Source organism: Balaenoptera ricei, chromosome 8 (genome assembly GCF_028023285.1).
Source record: "Balaenoptera ricei isolate mBalRic1 chromosome 8, mBalRic1.hap2, whole genome shotgun sequence".
In the NCBI taxonomy this organism is placed as follows: Eukaryota; Metazoa; Chordata; class Mammalia; order Artiodactyla; family Balaenopteridae; genus Balaenoptera; species Balaenoptera ricei.
In genome coordinates, this window is record NC_082646.1 from 24,119,252 (window position 1) to 24,139,654 (window position 20,403).

General features: G+C 39.0%; 1 protein-coding gene across 2 annotated transcripts in view; it reads left to right on the forward strand.

The window, feature by feature from the left end:
• Nucleotides 1-1,943: 1,943 nt before the first annotated feature.
• PTS (6-pyruvoyltetrahydropterin synthase) overlaps nucleotides 1,944-20,403 on the forward strand; it is a 36,699-nt gene continuing 18,239 nt past the window's right edge. The window contains exons 1-6 of one of the 2 annotated variants that reach the window (XM_059930459.1): nucleotides 1,948-2,102; nucleotides 3,527-3,606; nucleotides 4,805-4,827; nucleotides 5,208-5,264; nucleotides 8,112-8,182; nucleotides 8,372-9,624. In XM_059930459.1, the coding sequence (XP_059786442.1) occupies nucleotides 2,020-2,102; nucleotides 3,527-3,606; nucleotides 4,805-4,827; nucleotides 5,208-5,264; nucleotides 8,112-8,182; nucleotides 8,372-8,495 (438 nt within the window). In that variant the 5' untranslated portion in view covers nucleotides 1,948-2,019 and the 3' untranslated portion in view covers nucleotides 8,496-9,624. Of the gene's footprint in view, nucleotides 2,103-3,526; nucleotides 3,607-4,804; nucleotides 4,828-5,207; nucleotides 5,265-8,111; nucleotides 8,183-8,371; nucleotides 9,625-20,403 lie in introns of those variants that run through there. The other variant, XM_059930460.1, reaches the window with a different exon arrangement.

Sequence of the window (20,403 nt, forward strand, 5' to 3'; positions counted from 1 at the left end):
TAGGTACAGAATAGAAGATGCCTAAACAGAACTAATATAGCAGATGTGGGAGCTTAGAGGCTGAGGTAACCATAAGAACATAAATCCCTTGGTATTTCACAGAAGTCTTCAAAAAGGCATTGTACTCCCCCAGATAAGACATGGAAATTTGATCCAGATCTTATTTGGATCTGAAAGGTGAAGAAGACTCCAGTGGACATCTGGGAGGTACATAGGTCTATCTGATCATGTCCTTCTTCTGTTTATAAACCTTTACTCCATCCTACTACACAGAGAGTGAAGCTCAAACATATAAAGTTTAGCAGTATAAAAATAAGATTTTGACCCAAGGACACCTGAATTCTGCCTTGGCCCTGCCATCTATACGGTTCTTGAAGGAGAAGACAAGAAATGATCAACAACATTTTATAATCTAGGTGTATATGCCTGGTAATCCAATGCAGAAAGTTCTGGAAATTGAATGAGCATGTGACTGAGGCTCAAAGCCTAGGCAGAGCCTCTTCCTTTCCCTAAGTCCAACTCATCACTGGACAGTGTCCAGAGACTCAAGGAAAGGAACTATGTGGTGCACAAGTGAGGGGAAAAGGGATTAGGGTGCATCCTAGTGACCTTATCTTAATTACATCTGGAAAGTCACTATTTCCAAATAAAGCCATATTCTGAGGTACTGGGGGTTGGGACTTCAACACATTTAACTTTGGAGGGGACACAATTCAATGCATAACAGGATGACTGAGGGTGAATTTGGTGAGTACCTTTACATAGAATTAGCTTTAATAAAATAGAGCAAGAACTCTGCAAATGCAGTGACATATTTTACTAAAGCAAATAACTAAAGCAATTTCTCAGAAATTCTACCTTTTACCTTTTATTTTATTTTGATTCTTTAAACTGAATTGGGAACAAGTGAAGTGTTTGTGTAACCATTGATGGTTATAGTATTTATCTCTGATGCAGTCAATGCCTGGGAAACATTGTTTATAAGTGATCCTGGGTAAATAATTCACTTATCTGGGTCTGTGTTTTCTTATCTGTAAAGTGAGAGGACTGAACTAGATTTTGAGTTTCTATCTCAAAAATCTCTGGTTTATAATTATTTAAAGTTCTTTCATTACAGCCCAATGGGGGAAAGGAGAAAAACATTTGAAAACATGTGAGGAAGTTTGCTACACATTAATAATTTAATGCACAACAAACACCATATATAGCTGGAGACAGGAGACATCTGGGAGAAAGCATCATGGGGCTTATATTTCCACCACGCCCATGATTTTATCCCTCCTTTCCAGTGCCTGGAACAGTGCCAGCCACAGTAGGTATTCAGTAATTAATGAAAGAATGAATGTAGGCGAGAAATGCACTGGTGCGTACTGGGAACTATAAGTAGTTTGGCCACTGCTTATGAGTAGATGGCGAGGAAACAAGATCCTTTCACTCTGGAGGTGTCTACATTGGGCAGAGAATAGCTAATGTGTGTGTGTTCATGGGTGCATGTGTTTACACTGCGGCAACCCAGAGTGATAAACGGCTCCATGCATGCATATGGATGATAAGGACAGCTCGAGAGTTTCCCTTTGTAAGAATCTTTACAAATAGTCCAAAGGTTGTATCATTTCTGAAAGACACGTGGTCCCACACGTGCACTCAAATTTCTGCTCCCTTTAAGCTATAAGTAGGCTGGCCCTGGGACTAGTCGCAGCGTAAGCAGCGACTGGAAGTTTCTACAACCCAGGGCTTTCTAGAAGGGAGTGGGAGGGACCTCATTGAGCAGACATAAAAATGAAGGACACTAAGACCCCACCCACCTCATTTGACCGCTCTAAGGCGGTCCCAGCTATCTAAGCGCTCGCTCTCCCAAGAGATTGAGATAGCAAGGAACGCCTGTTACGGCCTCCAGGCCGGCAGAGGGAGCCCAGTCGCAGGGTGAAGCAGAGAGCACTTCTGCCGGGCGTCGTCCGCACTGCGCAGCCGCGGAGGGAGGTGCCCCCTTTCTCTGCCTGGCGGCGGGCCTGCAAAATCATGAGCGCGGCGGCTTCGGGCCCTGGCCGGCGGGCGCGAGTGTCCCGCCTGGTCTCCTTCAGCGCGACCCATCGGCTCCACAGGTGGGGTGTGCCTACAGTACCAGTGGTGGGGGCAGGACCTTCGAGCCCCGGAGCTGGGTCCCGGGTGCGGGAGGGGCACGGGTACCCGCTGATGAGCGGGCGGGGGGCGTGGTGTAGTCCTGCGGCCGCCAGGCTTCGTTGATGACGTCATAACAGCGGCGACCGGCGGCGACCAGCCCCCCGGGGATCGATGTGACGTTGAAAGGTGTTGAACTCGCGCAGGTTACACAGTGCCAGGCACATCGTAAACACTCAGTACATGTTAGCTACCCATAGCTAATATAGTTACAGCAAGGCGAGTTTTGTCCACTTTATACCGAAGAGAAAATGAACCCAGATGTTCACTTTCCTGAGAGCAAGCAGCAGAGTTGGGATCTGAGCCCGGAGTACTCAGACTGCTTCATCGCACTGAAGAGTTGATTTTGAGCAGGGTTTTGCCACTCATTAGCAAGCTCCACTCTCTGAGCATCTGTTTCCTCGTCTGCAAAATGAGGATAATTTCTACCTAGCAGGATTCACCTGTCCATTTATTCACTGGACAGGTATTTGTTGTCAGGTCTTGTGCTAGGTAACAGGGATGCAGCAGTGATCAAGACCTGTAACAGTTTTCTATCTGGAGTGTACAAACTGGCCAATTTTGTGGAGGGTACAGTGAGATAATTTTGTGCAAAAGCTTTGTGAACTGTAATACTCTAAATGTAAGAAGTAGATGAGCAGGAGAAAGGAAAGTAATAGAGTCTCAAAAAGAAAGGGGTTATTTAATAGGAAGCTCAAACATATGAGAGTGGTAAGGCCTCATTGAAGATGCACAGTTGATTGGACAGGTATAGGTATAAAAATACATTAAGAAAATGGATCTCTGCCTGGAACAACGGCTGAGTATTGTAATTTTAAAATTTAACCTGACTTGAATACCCCTGAATGGATTGACGTTATCAGTAGGCAATAGTTGAGGGATAATAAAGCAAGATTTTAAAGAGAAGATGTACTAGGTCATGTAATTATTTTTCAGGGGAATGAGATTTTAAGCCACTTGGGGATAAGCGTCTTTTTTTTTTTTAATCACCATGTGCCCTTGCTTCATTCAGCCCATGCCGAGTATGTAGTAGGTACTCAGTAAATGTTGAGTTGAAAAATGGAAGGGCCTTGAGCAGATCAGTTGTTGAAGTCTTGCTGTGGAACAAGGACGTTGAATTTATTTAAGCTAATTTGTGTGGTATAGTAGTCTAATTAGGGGGCATACACTGGTTCCTGACATAAAATTGAGTAATGAAATCAGATTGATTTATGACTCTCCATTTGATGAGCTAAAGAATAGTAAGTTGTGAAGTTTTTCAAAGGCTAGAGCAAACAATAAGTGTAGGGAACAGAGAAGGTATCTGAATATGTATCATGTTGACTTTTGTTTTTTTTTTTTTGGTCAGCAAATCTCTGAGTAATGAGGAAAACTTGAAACTGTTTGGGAAATGCAACAACCCAAATGGCCATGGGCACAATTATAAAGGTGAGAGAAAAACTGGTGAAATTTTAGCACTTTCGGTAATGATGAAAGAGTGTTCAGCATATACAGTCTAAATGAGTAAGAAACCTTATGGACAGAACATGAATGCTTTGAGCCTTGAATGAGAAATTAAATGGAAGTTCAAAATGAAAAGATCTGTTGCCTTAGTTGGATGTATCTTAAGTTTTACTATGCAGTTGTCTGCTGTTATAGATCAAAACAATGAATGGCTTAAATACTGTTTTCCTTGGTCTTAAGAATACATGACATTCTTTTGGCACCATGTTTCCTTCTAATTAGGTATTGCTGAGGACAATGTTAAAATTAGATTGTATTCATTGAGTAAATAATGACTGACAAAGGGAGCATATTGGCCCAAGATATGCGGTATGGCAGGAAAATAGGTTGGGTCTAAAACTTTGACAGTAGTGTTCCAAGAAAGTAATTAATTTATGCAAGGACAAGGGACTTGATTATTTGAGATACAGATGATATCTCCACAAAACAGCTATGTAAGCCATAGAGCATCACAGTATATGGTATGATGGAGTAAAAAGACCAGAAAAGATGTCAGAAGTCTGGGATTTCTAGTTTAGCTACTGCCTAACTTACTTGACCTATGATATCTCTCATTCTCAGTTTGCTCACTTATCACATAATACCTAATGGTGTTTGTATGGAGCTGAAAAAAATATGTAGAAGTCATTAATTTGTAGAGCACTCTGATCATCAAGATTTTTCAGAAGTTTCATACAAGTACTTGTTAATTTACAAAGCATTACTATAAACTGTGTTTACATTCACATGAATAAAGGAATAAGAATTTTAGGCCCAGTAGTAGTTTTGCTTGCTCAGAAAGGTACTTGGACCAGCTCAGTGTGTAGCTGGATTTCTTCCTGTATATTTTCTACTTTTACAGGCAGTGATCAAGCAGCATCTTGATCTTACCTAGTGGAGATTCCTTCCAAGTGCATCATAAACAGAATTTATACCCTTTTTGGCCTTGGCTAAGCACCTCTAAGTTCCTCTGCCTTGGTTGAGTCTTGCTTTAGTTGATAAAAAGATCTTAACTAAAAGATGTTCTGGGGGAAAATATAGCTTTGTGGGGTGAGATCTAATAATTTCTGTTGGTAACTTGTGTTTGGATGTTACTCTGTTGAAAGTCATGTTTTTTTTTGGTATTTTGTTTTCTTCCCCATAGTTGTGGTGACAGTACATGGAGAGGTACGTGCTGAAAATGTCTCTGTGGTTTGTGCACATTGCTGGGCGCTCTTTCAGCCGATGTGATGGATTCTGTGTTGAAAAATTCTGTTCAAATCAGTACTGCTTCATTGTTGGTCTTTGTGTATGGTGAGCTGCTGCCATTTCAGGCCTTTCCTCTCCCAAAGTGTCCTCTTTAATGTGCTGTATGTGGGCAGGTAGAAGAGCACTACAGTGAAAAGGAAGCCTAGAGTACTTGGTGTTTCCATGCTGAGATGGATTGTCTCGGGGATGAAGGCCAATGTGGGGACAATTTCTGCACATTGTGCAGCCTTTAATAATTTACCAGAGGTTTAAATATGAAGAGCATGTTATAGTAATATTCACCTTTGTTTACTTTTTAGATTGATCCTGTTACAGGAATGGTCATGAATTTGACTGACCTCAAAGAGTATATGGAGGTAATGGCATGTTGGATGCTTATTTTGTGCTGTCTTCTGAATATAATATTTGATGGCCGCCTTTTCACTTCCCCAACCAAGTATCATCAGAGGTCCTGTGACCTGGCAAGTGGAGTTGGGTGAGGGAGTGGGGTAGTAGTTGGAGGAACTTCTCTCAGTGTTCTAAAGGTGTTTGGATGACTTAATGGAAATTAGTCATGGTTGTCTTACAATGATAGGAATAAATGCAACGTGCTCGTCTTGTATTTTTTGTTGGTGTATCCTGATTTTCTCTGTTTAACAAATTCTGCCCTTCTTTCAAGACACGGCTTTCTCCTTGAAACTTTCTATTTCTTCTGTGAATTTTCCTTACACCTTTGATCACAGATTTTAGTACTACCCTGTTTTATTCACTTTAGCTTTATTATAAACTCACTGGGGCAGTTCATCATAGGGATAACAAAAAAGAGGTTGTTCAGTGAAAGACTTACTGATTATATCATTACAGAATTCTTGGATTGTAAGAGACCTCAGAGGTTATCTAAGCCAACTTCTTCATTCCATAGATTGAGATTGAGAGATGCTGAACAGTTAACCAACTGACTTGCCCTAGGTCATGTAGTTAGTCCTTTGCAAAGTTGAGATTAGATTTTCTTCCATCCACCTTAGTTTTTATTATGCCTTCATTTCACCTGTTTATTTTGCTTCAGCTTTGCTCCTTATTTTGTTCTAAAATTTGACATTTGTTTCATAAAAATGCTGTTATTAATAATCATTACTTCTTTCACATTACTTATCTCCCATATATTCAATAAGTATGCCTGCTTTGCATCAATCTTTGAGCTGAGTACTGGGAATCCAATGATGAATGAGACATAGCTGTTAGCCACAGCGTGCTCACATGACTTTTTAAACTTTCTTTTTTTTTAAAAATTAATTTATTTATTTATGGCTGTGTTGGGTCTCTGTTGCTGCGCGCAGGCTTTCTCTAGTTGCGGCGAGCGGGCGCTACTCTTTGTTGTGGTGTGCGGGCTTCTCACTGCGGTGGCTTCTCTTTGTTGCGGAGCACGGGCTCTGGGCATGCGGGCTTCAGTAGTTGTGGCACGTGGGCTTTAGAGCACAGCCTCAGTAGTTGTGGTGCATGGGCTTTGTTGCTCCGCGGCATGTGGGATCTTCCCAGACCAGGGCTTGAACCCGTGTCCCCTGCATTGGCAGGTGGATTCTTAACCACTGCGCCACCAGGGAAGCCCTCACATGACTTTTTATAGCAGGGAAAGAATAGTAAGTGCTCAATAAATGTTGCTTGAATAAATGAATAGGAGAATGAGTGAATGAACAAACAGTACTGTGCTCAAAGTACTGTAGGAAATCTGTAAAGACAGAGTGCTTGCATTTACTGATGACATAAAAATATATATATATATATACACACACACACACACACACATATACACGCACACACACACACGTGTGTGCACACACAAATACAAGACAACAACTTGAGAAATAAGAGACACCCCAAGCAGGCATACAGTTAAATAGGAAAGGAGAGGTTCTCTACACTTTTTCCCCATCTTTGCATACCTGAAGGATACCACACACCACACACTTTAGTACTTTTACATCAGTAAAAGTGGCTGATCATGGCATACAGAGTCAAATTAGAAGGAGCCCTGTAGAAGAGGCTTCAATGGAAAAGTTGAGATCTGAACTGGAATTTTCAGTTAAAACAAACATTAAACAAAGATTTATTTTCTTGATATCCATATGGATATCATTTGATTTATTTTAAAAGTTGTTTGGTTTAGGACTTACTTTTTTTTATATGATTCTGATTTTGTTCAGAAAATGATTGCTATTGTTGTCATTAATGTACCTTTCTTGGAACCATACCATATGGAAACTTAGATTGTTTCACAAATGCTTTTTTTATTGAAATATAGTTGACGAGCAATATTATATAATTTACAGGTGTACAGTATAGTGATTGACAATTTTTAAAGGTTATACTCCATTTATAGTTATTATAAAATATTGGCTACATTCCCCATGTTGTACAATATATCCTTATAGCTTATTTTATACATAATAGTTTGTACCTCTTAATCCCCTACCCCTTTACTGCCCCTCCTCCCTTCCCACTCCCCACTGGTAACAACTAGTTCTCTTCATCTGAGAGTCTGTTTCTTTCTTGTTATATTCACTAGTTTATTGTATTTTTTAGATTGCTTAGATTTTTTACAATAGCTAAAAGTAAAAATTTACAAAGAATAAGGCAATTACAATTCTTGCCATTGACAAAGAAAAACATTATGTTTAATATTCCTAATACAAGTATTAGGAAGCAATAGTCTTTACATGTTTTTATTTTTTCTTCTAAGAGCCCAAGATCATCCTTAAATTACTCCTTACAGCAGAAATTCAGAACTCCTTACATAATTTCAGTCTTAATCTGCTTTATAAATGTAGTACTCATTGGATATTTGTCCTAATTAAATTGTGACATTGTGCTGAAGGTGAGACTGTTAGGGAGAAGTATTTCTAGTAATATTTTGGACAGAATTCAAGAAGTATTAAACTAAATTCTGAATCACAATGGCTTGTTATGAGAAAGCTCCAGTGAATTCTCTATTTTTGGTTTCTTACCTCTTTGCATTCAGTAATGAGGATATCCAGTCATTATGGAGAGCTAGGCCTTACTTTATTTTACAACTTTAAACTTTCTGAGATTGTTTTATAAGACACCGAGTACTTGCAAGTATCGAGTTAGTGACTAAATGATAAGGTAAGGTTTAGAAGCAAAGGTAGAACACTTTGGAATATGTCATAAATGGAATTAGTGATGTTTTTCCTTTGTTTTGTCTATAGGAGGCAATTATGAAGCCCCTTGATCATAAGAATCTGGATCTGGATGTGCCGTATTTTGCAGATGTTGTAAGGTGAGTGACTATTTTACTTTATGTAAATAGTAAGAAAGAAGAATCGATTTTAACATTCTACTTGATTATTGTGTGATTTCTGAAGTTTTAGTGTAATATCTTTTAAAACTAGAATTTCTATTCTCTGTAAGTATTAAACATGAAGTTTTGTTTATTTGCCTTTTGATCTTCTTTCCTTTTCTTCTACAGCACGACAGAAAATGTAGCTGTATATATCTGGGAAAACCTCCAGAAATTTCTTCCTATGGGAGTTCTTTATAAAGTAAAAGTATATGAAACTGATAATAATATTGTAGTCTATAAAGGAGAATAACTCTTAGAGGTTAATACTATAGAATGATTTAATTTTTTTCCATATTTGAAGAAGATCTTTATCCCCTTGGACAATTAAGAAGTCATCACATAATTGTTGCATATCCATATTGAGTTCTGGAGCACTTGATTTATTGGAATCATTGTGAGTAAGACCTGTTTTAGACTCAAATCTATTTTAAAATCAAATTTGTAATGTATTCTGAGTATCATTTAAAGAGTCTTTCATCTATAGATTAAAATCATTTCAGCAAAATGTTTGGTGTAGAATTATATGAAAGCAAAAGAAATCTGTTTTTATTTTTCCATTATCTCATTTTTAGTATTCATTTTATTTTCTTGGCATAATATAAATGGCAAAAATGTTTATAAGACTCACAGTAGGTGAATCTTATAAAAAATAAAATACAGGTGATCACCAAGTCTAGAAACATAGACAACATTCTATTTCTTAGTAGATTGAGCTCCCTTGATCACTTCTAGAATATGCTAAAGGTGCAAGTTTATTCAGTGAAAATTAGACATAAATCATCTGAGGCAATGCATTGTAAATAGTTGTACAAGGACTGATGGGAATGTTGCTTTAATGCACATTATTCATTGCACATTTGCACAGCTTATTGAACTATGAACTGCTAGTGAGGAATAGCACATTGAACATAATCATGGAAGATCAGTAAACTGCTTATGTATATTTGTCTGTGTTTCCAGACCTTGTGGCTACCTGAACAATTTAAACTCAGAAGGCTGAAGAATAATCACATGTATTAAACCCTTTTAAAATAATCAACATGAAAAGGATATATTACTCTGTAAAGGATCTCTTTTATACAGTTTTTCCTAATTAATTCCATTTTGTTCTGATCACTAAATTTATCTGCTTAGGTTGAACTATATTTTTCATCCCTGGTATCATTTTCTCATGCCTAAATCCACAAGAACGTATTTGCTTTCTTCGCAAAAAGAACTGTTCTCACTTGTGTTCTCATTTGTATTCTGAACTTCTTAAATATAGGGTTTCATTTTTCTCTCCACATAGCAACTAGTACACAATGGATTCTTAGAATGTTGCTGCCTGAAAATAGTAAAAGGACATGTGTGGTGATTACTATACTAAAAAAATTTTCAAAGGAGTACACTTTTATTTTGGAGAGTTATTAACTACAGGAATTTTATGGTAAATTTTGACAATAATACAATGCCCACTTGATTAAATTTAAATGTGTTTTAGTTATCAACACAATTTTTATATTACTTATTCATGTATATTTTGTATTGATTACTTGAAAGGCCGGATAGCTATAATTTGGTAAGGCACTTTATGTTTTAATTCCCACAGCTTCCATGTAAGGTATTATTCCCATTTTCCCATTTTACAGATGAGAAAATTAAAATTGAACTGAGTTTAAGCTACCTGCCTAAGCTCACTCAGCAAATAAATAGCAAACTGAGTGTTTGATACTCAGTCTGACTCCCAAGAACACATTTTTTTTTAAGGAATTCTAATAATTTACTTGGCTCTCGTCTAAAATTGTTAATAAATTCCCTTTGATATACCCCAGTAACACTTCCTATGTCTCTTCTTCTCTCCTTTTCAATTTTCTGTAAACCCACATTACTCTGGAGCCTCTTATTTACAAACCACACTCCAATACAGTTCCCCTTTTCTCAACTGTTTTGCATTTCTGTCCATGCCTCTTTGTCACTTATTTATTTATTTTTTGGGCTGTATTGGGTCTTTGTTGCTGCGCGTGGGCTTTCTCTAGTTGCGGCAAGCGGGGGCTACTCTTCGTTGCGGTATGTGGGCTTATTGCAGTGGCTTCTCTTGTTGAGGAGCATGGGCTCTAGGTGCATGGGCTTCAGTAGTTGTGGTACGAGGGCTCAGTAGTTGTGGCTTGTGGGCTCTAGAGCGCATGCTCAGCAGTTGTGGCTCACGCACTTAGTTGCTCCGCGGCATGTGGGATCTTCCCGGACCAGGGCTTGAACCCGTGTCCCCTGCATTGGCAGGCAGATTCCCAATCACTGCACCAACAGGGAAGTCCCTGTCACTTATTTTTAAATTACCCTACATCAATTAGCTTTTCTCTTCTTCCCACCCCTTCCTAATTTTGAACTGTGCATCACAAAAGTCCATCAGTCCATCCTGGCAGAGTGACCTTTTCTCTGGAGGAAAAGATGTGGGGCTCGTTTTTTCTCTTTCTCCAGAAGAACAGCTATCCTGAAGTTGAAATGTATATTCTTCTTCTTTTTTTTTTTTTTTAATAGATCGTTATTGGAGTATAATTGCTTCACAATACTGTGTTAGTTTCTGTTGCACAGCAAAGCAAATCCGCCATATATATACACATGTCCCCATATCCTCTCCCTCTTGAGCCTCCCTCCCATCCTCCCTATCCCACCCCTCTAAGTCATCGCAAAGCACCGAGCCGATCTCCCTGTGCTATGCTGCTGCTTCCCACCAGCCAACTATTTTACATTCGGTAGTGTATATATGTCGATGCTACTCTCTCACTTCACCTCAGCTTCCCCCTCCCACCCCATGTCCTCAAGTCCATTCTCTATGTCTACCTCTTTATTCCTGCCCTGCAACTAGGTTCATCAGTACCATTTCTTTCTTTTTTTTTAGATTCCATATATATGCGTTAGCATATGGTATTTGTTTTTCTCTTTCTGACTTACTTTACTCTGTATTACAGATTCTAGGTCCATCCACCTCACTACAGATAACTCAGTTTTGTTTCTTTTTATAGCTGAGTAATATTCCATTGTATATATGTGCCACATCTTCTTTATCCATTCATCTGTTGATGGACATTTAGATTGGTTTCATGACCTGGCTATTGTAAATAGTGCTGCAATGAACATTGTGGTACATGTGTCTTTTTGAATTATGGTTTTCTCAGGGTATATGCCCAGTAGTGGCATTGCTGGGTCATATGGTAGTTCTAGTTTTAGTTTTTTAAGGAACCTCTATACCGTTTTCCGTAGTAGTTGTATCTACAACTCACTGTAGTTTTGATTTGCATCTCTCTAATAATTAGTGATGTTGAGCATCTTTTCATGTGCCTCTTGCCTCTTGGCCATCTGTATGTCTTCCTTGGTGAAATGTCTATTTAGGTTTTCCACCCATTTTTTTTTTTTTTTTTTAGGATTTAAAAAATATTTTATATAATGTTTTTATATATGTCTAAGTTAATGTATAAACACAGCCTGAATAAGTACTTTACATTAAATTTAACATTTTCCTTAAATAGACAAAATTTTTTATAATACAAAGCCATAAACCTTTTATAAAAGCATTCAGGTATACAGAATTGTATTATGCATAATCCTTGGTTTATGACACACTTTTGCCACTGATCCATTCAGAACCTCTTTTCAGTCTGTTAGCTGGTTATTTTTCTCTTTTTTTTAAATTTATTTATTATTTATTTATTTATTTATTTATTTATGGCTGTGTTGGGTCTTCATTTCTGCACGAGGGCTTTCTCTAGTTGCGGCAAGTGGGGGCCACTCTTCATCGCGGTGCGCGGGCCTCTCAGTATCGCGGCCTCTCTTGTTGCGGAGCACAGGCTCCAGATGTGCAGGCTCAGCAGTTGTGGCTCACGGGCCCAGTTGCTCCACGGCATGTGGGATCTTCCCAGACCAGGGCTCGAACCCGCGTCCCCTGCATTGGCAGGCAGACTCTCAACCACTGCGCCACCAGGGAAGCCCTAGCTGGTTATTTTTAATAAGGTAATAAGCATCTGTAAAGCCACAACCCAGTACAAAAACTCAGATCTTGACAACTGACATCTAGTCATATGTACTCCGTCCATCCTCCTTTTCCCTCAGCTAGAAGTAACCATCATCCAAAATCTGGGTTCATTATTCCTTTGATTTGCATATATGTATGTATATGTATACGTGTATACAATTTATAGGGAATATATATACACATATATATTCCTTAAAACTATATATCTTTATATAACATATTTTTTAACTTTTTCACTTTGTAAATAGAACATTGTACCTGTGATGTTCTAGACTTAATTACTTTTATTTGATATTAATATTCTTCTTCTTCTTATTATTATTATTTGGGCCACATGGCGCAGCATGCAGGATCTTAGTTCCCCAACCAGGGATTGAACCCATGCCCCCTGCAGTGGAAGTGTGGAGTCTTAACCACTGGACTGTCAGGGAAGTCCCTATTTGATATTATTAAGCTATGGTTCATTCTTATTGTTGAGTATAGCTTCCACCCATTTTTTAATTGTATTGTTTGGTTTTTTGATATTGAGCTCCATGAGCTGTTTGTACATTTTGGAGACTAATTCTTTGTCTCTTGTTTCATTTGCAAATATTTTCTCCCATTCTGAGGGTTGTCTTTATGTCTTGTTTATGGTTTCCTTTGTTGTGCAAAAGCTTTTAAGTTTAATTAAGTCCCATTTGTTTATTTTTGTTTTTATTTCTGTTACTCTAGGAGGTGGGTCATAAAAGATTTTGCTGTGGTTTATGTCAGAGTGTTTTTCCTGTGTTTTCCTCTTAAGAGTTTTATAGTGTCTGGCCTTACGTTTAAGTCTTTAATCCATTTGAAGTTTATTTTTGTGTATGGTGTTAGGGAGTGTTAAAATGTCATTCTTTACATGTAGCTGTCCAGTTTTCCCAGCACCACTTATTCGAAGAGGCTGTCTTTTCTACCTTGTATGTTCTTGCCTCCTTTGTCGTAAATTAGGTGCCCATATGTGCGTGGATTTAGCTCTGGGCATTCTGTCCTGTACCATTGATCTATATTTCTGTTTTTGTGCCGGTACCATACTGTCTTGATTATTGTGGCTTTGTGGTATAGTTTGAAGTCGGGGAGCCTGATTCCTCCAGCTCCGTTTTTCTTTCCTAAGATTGCTTTGGCTATTCAGGGTCGTTTGTGTTTCCATACGAATTGTAAAATTTTTTGTTCTAATTCAATGAAAAATGCCATTGGTAATTTGATAGGGATTGCACTGAATCTCTAGATTGCTTTGGGTAGTACAGTCATTTTCACAATGTTGATTCTTCCAATCCAAGAACATGGTATATCTCTCCATCTGTTTATGTCATCTTTGATTTCTTTCATCAGTGTTTTATAATTTTCTGAGTACAAGTCTTTCACCTTCTTAGGCAGGTTTATTCCTAGGTATTTTATTCTTTTTGTTGCAGTGGTAAATAGGAGTGTTTCCTTAATTTCGCTTTCTGATTTTTTGTTGTTGGTGTATAGGAATGCCAGAGATTTCTGTGCATTAATTTTGTATCCTGCAGCCTTACCATATTTATTGATTAGTTCTAGTAGTTTTCTGGTGGCATTTTTAGGATTTTCTATGTATAGTATCTTGTTATCAGCAAACAGTGACAGTTTTACTTCTTTTCCAATTTGTATTCCTTTTATTTCTTTTTCTTCTCTGATTGCTGTGGCTAGGACTTCCAAAACTATGTTGAATAAGAGTGGTGAGAGTGGACATCCTTGTCTTGTTGCTGATCTTAGTGGAAATGCTTTCAGTTTTTCACCATTGAGTATGATGCTTGCTGTGGGTTTGTCATATATGGCTTATATTATGTTGAGGTAGGTTCCCTCTATACCCATTTTCTGGAGAGTTTTTGTCATAAATGGGTGTTGAATTTTGTCAAAAGCTTTTTCTGCATCTATTTAGATGATCACATGGTTTTTATTCCTTAATTTGTTAATGTGGTGTATCACATTGATTGCTTTGCGTATATTGAAGAATCCTTGCATCCCTGGGATAAACCCCACTTGATCATGGTGTATGATCCTTTTGATGTGCTGTTGGATTCTGTTTGCTAGTATTTTGTTGAGGATTTTTGTATCTATGTTCATCAGTGATGTTGGTCTATAATTTTCTTTTTTTGTGATATCTTTTTCTCATTTTGGTATCAGGGTGATGATGGCTTCATAGAATGAATTTGGGAGTGTTTCTCCCTCTGCAGTTTTTTGGAAGTGTTTGAAAAGGATCTGTGTTAGCTCTTTTCTAAATGTTTGACAGAATTCACCTGTGAAGCCATCTGGTCCTGGACTTTTGTTTGTTGGAGGGTTTTTAATTATGGTTTCAATTTCATTACTTGTGATAGGTCTGTTTATATTTTCTAATTCTTCCTGGTTCAGTCTTGGAAAATTGTACCTTTCCAAGAATTTGTCCATTTCTTCATGGTTGTCCATTTTATTGGCATATAGTTGTCTGTAGTAGTCTCTTATAATCCTTTGTATTTCTGTGGTGTCAGTTGTGATTTCTCCCTTTTTTTTTATTATTAATTTATTTATTTTTGGCTGTGTTGGGTCTTCTTTGCTGTGCGTAGGCTTTCTCTAGTTGCGGAGAGCGGGGGCTACTCTTTGTTGCGGTGCGCGAGCTTCTCATTGTGGTGGCTTCTCTTTTTGTGGAGCACGGGGTCTAGGCTTGTGGGCTTCAGTAGTTGTGGCACGTGGCCTCAGTAGTTGTGGCTTGTGGGCTCAGTAGTTGTGGCTCGCGGGCTCTAGAGCACAGGCTCAGTGGTTGTGGCGCATGGGCTTAGTTGGTCTGCAGCATGTGGGATCTTCCCAGACCAGGGCTTGAACCTGTGTCACCTGCATTGGCAGGTGGATTCTTAACCACTGCGCCACCAGGGAAGTCCCGATTTCTCCTTCTTCATTTCTAATTTTTTGATATGTGTCCTCTCCCTTTTTTTCTTGATGAGTCTGGCTAAGGGTTTATCAATTTTGTTTGTCTTCTCTAAGAAACAGCTTGTAGTTTTATTGATCTTTGCTATTGTTTTCTTCATTTCTATTTCATTTATTTCTGCTCTGATCTTTATGATTTCTTTCCTTCTACTGACTTAGGGTTTTCTCTGTTCTTCTTTCTCTAGTTGTTTCAAGTGTAGGGTTATATGGTTTATTTGAGATTTTTCCTGTTTCTTGAGGTGAGATTGAATTGCTATAAACTTCTCTCTTAGAACTGCTTTTGCTGCATCCCATAGGTTTTGGGTCGTCGTGTTTTCATTGTCATTTGTTTCTATGTATTTTTTGATCTCATCTTTGATTTCTTGAGTGATCTCTTGGTTATTTAGTAGCGCACTGTTTAGCCTCCATGTATTTGTGTTTTTTACAGTTTTTTTCCTGTAATTGATTTCCAGTCTCATAGCATTGTGGTCAGAAAAGATACTTGATATGATTTCAGTTTTTTTGAATTTTCTGAGGCTTGATTTGTGACCCAAGCTGTGATCTATCCTGGAGAATGTTCCATGTGCACTTCAGAAGAAAGTGTATTCTGCCACTTTTGGGTGGAATGTTATATAAATATCAGTTAAATCTATCTGGTCTATTGTGTCATTTAAAGCTTGTGTTTCCTTATTTATTTTCTGTTTGGATGATCTGTCCATTGGGTAAGTGGGGTGTTAAAGTCCCTTCTATTATTGTGTTACTGTTGATTTCTCCTTTCATGGTCGTAGCATTGGCCTTATGTATTGAGGTGCGCCTATGTTGGGTGCATAAACATTTTTAATTGTTATATCTTCTTCTTAGATTGATCCTTTGATCATTATGTTGTATCCCTCCTTATCTCTTGTAACAGTCTTTATTTTAAAGTCTATTTTATCTGATATGAGTATTGCTACTCCAGCTTTCTTTTGATTTCCATTTACATGGAATATTTTTTTCCATCCCTTCATTTTCAGTCTGTATGTGTCCCTGGGTCTGAAGTGGGTCTCTTGTAGACAGCATATATATGGGTCTTGTTTTTGTATCCGTTCAGCCAGTCTGTGTCTTTTGGTTGGGACATTTACATTCAAGGTTATTATTTATATGTATGTTCTTATTACCATTTTCTTAATTGTTTTGGGTTTGTTTTTGTGGGTCTTTTTCTCCTCTTGTGTTTCCTGCCTTGAGAAGTTTCTTTAGCATTTGTTGTAAAGCTGGTTTGGTGGTGCTGAATTCTCTTAGCTTTTGCTTGTCTGAAAAGCTTTTGACTTCTCCATCAAATATGAATGAGATCCTTGCTGAGTAGAGTAATCTTGGTTGTAGGTTTTCTCTTTTATCACTTTAAGTATATCCTGCCACCCCCTTCTGGCCTGCAGAGTTTCTGCTGAAAAATCAGCTGATAACCTTATGGGGATTCCTTTGTATGTTATTTTTTGTTTTTCCCTCACTGCTTTTAATATTTTTTCTTTGAATTTAATTTTTGTTAGTTTTATTATGTGTCTTGGTGTGTTTTTCCTAGGGTTTATCCTGTATGGGACTCTCTGTGATTCCTGAACTTGGGTGACTATTTCCTTCCCCATGTTAGGGACGTTTTTGACTATTATCTCTTCAAATATTTTCTCAGACCCTTTCTTTTTCTCTTCTTCTTCTGGGACCCCTATAATTCGAATGTTGGTGCATTTAGTGTTGTCCCAGAGGTCTCTGAGATTGTCTTCAATTCTTTTTATTCTTTTTCCTTTATTCTGCTCCTCAGCAGTTATTTCCACCATTTTGTCTTCCAGCTTACTTATTCGTTCTCCTGCCTCAGTTATTCTGTTATTGATTGCTTCTCGTGTGTTTTTCATTTCGGTTATTGTGTTGTTCATCTCTGTTTGTTCTTTAGTTCTTCTAGATCTTTGTTAAACATTTCTTGAATTTTCTCAATCCGTGTCTCCATTCTTTTTCCAAGATTCTGGATCATCTTTACTATCATTACTCTGAATTCTTTTTTTAGGTAGATTGCCTATTTCCTCTTCATTTATTTGGTCTTGTAGGTTTTTACCTTGCTCCTTCATCTGTGACATATTTTTTTGCCATCTCATTTTTTTTTTTTTAATGAGTGGGATTGTGTTCCTGTCTTACTGGTTGTTTGGCCTGAAGCTTCCAGCACTGGAGTTTGTAGTCTATTGGGTAGAGCTGGGTCTTGGTGCTGAGATGAGGAACTCCGTGAGACCTCAGTCCGATGAATATTCCCTGGAGTCTGAGGTTCTCTGTTAATCCAGTGGTTTGGACTCGGAGCTCCCGCCGCAGGAGCTTCGGCCTGACAGCTGGCTCGTGAGCCAAGATCCTGCAAGCAGCATGGGGTGGCAGAAAAAAAAAAAAAAAAGAACAATAACATAAGAAACTAACAGATACGTTAGAAAGAATATAAAAATAAAAATATAGATCAATCAACAACTAGAAGGTACAACAGTACCACAATAGTAAAAAAAAGGAGGGAAAAAAAAGTGGGGGGGAAGGTCTTGGCTGTGGAGGGCAGGGCCTAAGCAAGGACCAGGTTTGGGTGGTGGGTGGGGCCTATGCTTAGGACCCACAGGGCTGGAAAAGGCTGTGGGGGTGGGGCTTAGGTATAATAGAACAGAAGGGGCCCAGGCGTGCCCCGCACCCCTGGTCTCAGAGGATGGGGGACCTCACCTGGGAGCCCAGCAGGTTTCCTGGGCTCAAGTGGGCATGGCAGACACCCTCCTCTCCTCTCCTGCTCCTCCAGTCTGGGAGGGCCCCTCCCGCCTGCCTCTCCTTTTCTCCCCTAGGCTTCTTTCCTATGCCCCCAAGGACCCACAAGACCTGGAGGGGGCTTTGGAGGGCAGGGCATTGGCCTGGGAGCTCAGCAGGCTCCCTGGGCCCGAGCAGGCAGGGCAAACGCCCTCTGCTCCTGGAGGACCCCTCCTGCCTTCCTCTCCTGGTCTCCCCGGCCTCCCTCCTATGCCCCCAAGGACCCACGTGGTGTGGAGGGGCCAAGCACAGACTCTTAAAAAAAGGACAGTGTATACATTTCAAGATATTTTAATACCACATTATGCAGATCTGAGATCATATTAGAAAAACATCATTTTTTTATAGTAACAGGGACACTCCAGGTGTTTGTTGTTCATGAGTTGCTTCAAGAGAACATTTTTTTTCCTACTTGCTCTCCTTAGGAAAGTGAGAATTCTATTTGTGTACCTACTGTCTGTCTGTCTGTCTATTTAGTGAATGAGTGAGTTAGTAGATGAGTGAAGGACCAAAGATAGGATATAGATGATTTCTTCTAAGTCTCCCTAGAACCTGCTATCAGAGACCTTAGTAAGCTCTATTTTATTATTGCTTTAACTTTTGGTTTTTTCACTACCCCGATACCTTGTGGGCAAAATTATTCTAAGCAGAGTATCTGGTAAATAGTATTCAGTAATTTTCACTGATTAAATAAATGAATGGCGTATTGGTAGAAACTGCTAAAATTTTACAGTGTCTTGTACATAGTGGGCATTTGGGAAATATGTTTAGAATTGAATAACATGAAAAATTTGAGGCTTGAGTTCTAGTCTGAGTGCCATTACTGCTCAGTTGTGTCACTTTCATCTCAGAGCCTTAGTTCTCCAAAATGAATGTTGGACAGATGTTTTCTGAAGTTGCTTCTGCCTGTTCTTAGATTTTGTATCTCAATGATTTTAAATACCAAATGAGTAAATATTAATTTAGAGAAGGGAAAGATTATTATGGGGTGGTAAGGTGTGGAAAAACTTAGTGTGGACAAGGTTAGTCCTGAATGGTGTTTAAAGTGATGGGACAGGGAGGGTGGTGGTTTAGAATTCAGGAGAAAAGGGGAGAAAATACTGAAAGGGTAAAATTTCGTAAGTGAGGTTACCAGGGTGGGAGTGTACAAAGTATATTTGGGATGTAATGAGTAGATTAATCTTAATAGAATGGTGATGCGGTGTGAGAGAGTCATGGGAAGTTAGTTTGGAAATACAGGATGGAGACAGCCTAGCGAGCCTTAAATATCTGTTTGATTTTTATTCTTTAAGGGTGTTGATGAAAATAATCAATAAACAGTCTATAATAGGAATAGGAAAGAGGTTTATTTGAGCCAAACTGAGGAGTATAGTCCAGAAGACAGTCTCTCAGATAACTCTGAGGAACTGCTCAAAGCACAGTTTTATATCTTGTCAGAACAAAGAATGTCAAACAAGTCCGGGATACATTCCTTCAACGTTTGAAAAAAACCAGATCAGCATGTACATAGCGAGTCAGTATGGCCTTGGCACCTGAGAAGGGAGTCTTACTGAAGGAGTACCAGCATTGGCGTCCCAGGAAGGGAGGCATTTAATGTTTATTTATTTATCTTTTTAACTTATTTATTTATTTATTTTTGGCTGTGTTGGGTCTCCGTTTCTGCGCGAGGGCTTTCTCTAGTTGCAGCAAGTGGGGGCCACTCTTCATCGCGGTGCGCGGGCCTCTCACTGTCGCGACCTCTCGTTGCGGAGCACAGGCTCCAGACGCGCAGGCTCAGTAGTTGTGGCTCACGGGCTTAGTTGCTCCGCGGCATGTGGGATCTTCCTAGACCAGGGCTCGAACCCATGTCCCCTGCATTAGCAGGCAGACTCTCAACCACTGCGCCACCAGGGAAGCCCAATGTTTATTTTTAATATGGCTGTTCTTTACTTCTGGTCACCGTGCCCTTTTCCTTGAATAATTAAAGCAGATGTACAGTGCAGGTTTGATAAGCCACGAACAGTCTATTTTAGTTAGCAATAACATTTAACTCATGTATAAGCCAGAATGACTCCCCCATACCTCAATATGTGAAATTTTTTTTTTTTACCCAGGGGTAAGGAGCTGTTGAAGTTTTATTTGCTTGCTTTTTAAGGAAGATAGCCAGCTGCACAGAGGGAAGCAAAGAAACAAGTTGTGAAGTCATTACAGGAATCTAGACATGAGATGACAGTGTCGTGAGTGTGGTGGTGGCAGTGAAAATAGAGTGATGGGAAGGGAAATGGAGCTGATGTCGTGCGGCCCTTACTGTGGTGTCAGGCATTTTGCTAATACTTTTTATGTTACATCACTGTATCCTTATAACCACTCTGCGGGGTGAGCATACTAGTTACCTACTGCTGCATAACACATTATTCCAAACATAGGGGCTTAAAACAGCATCTATTAAACATTTATTACATGAATGTTTACATTT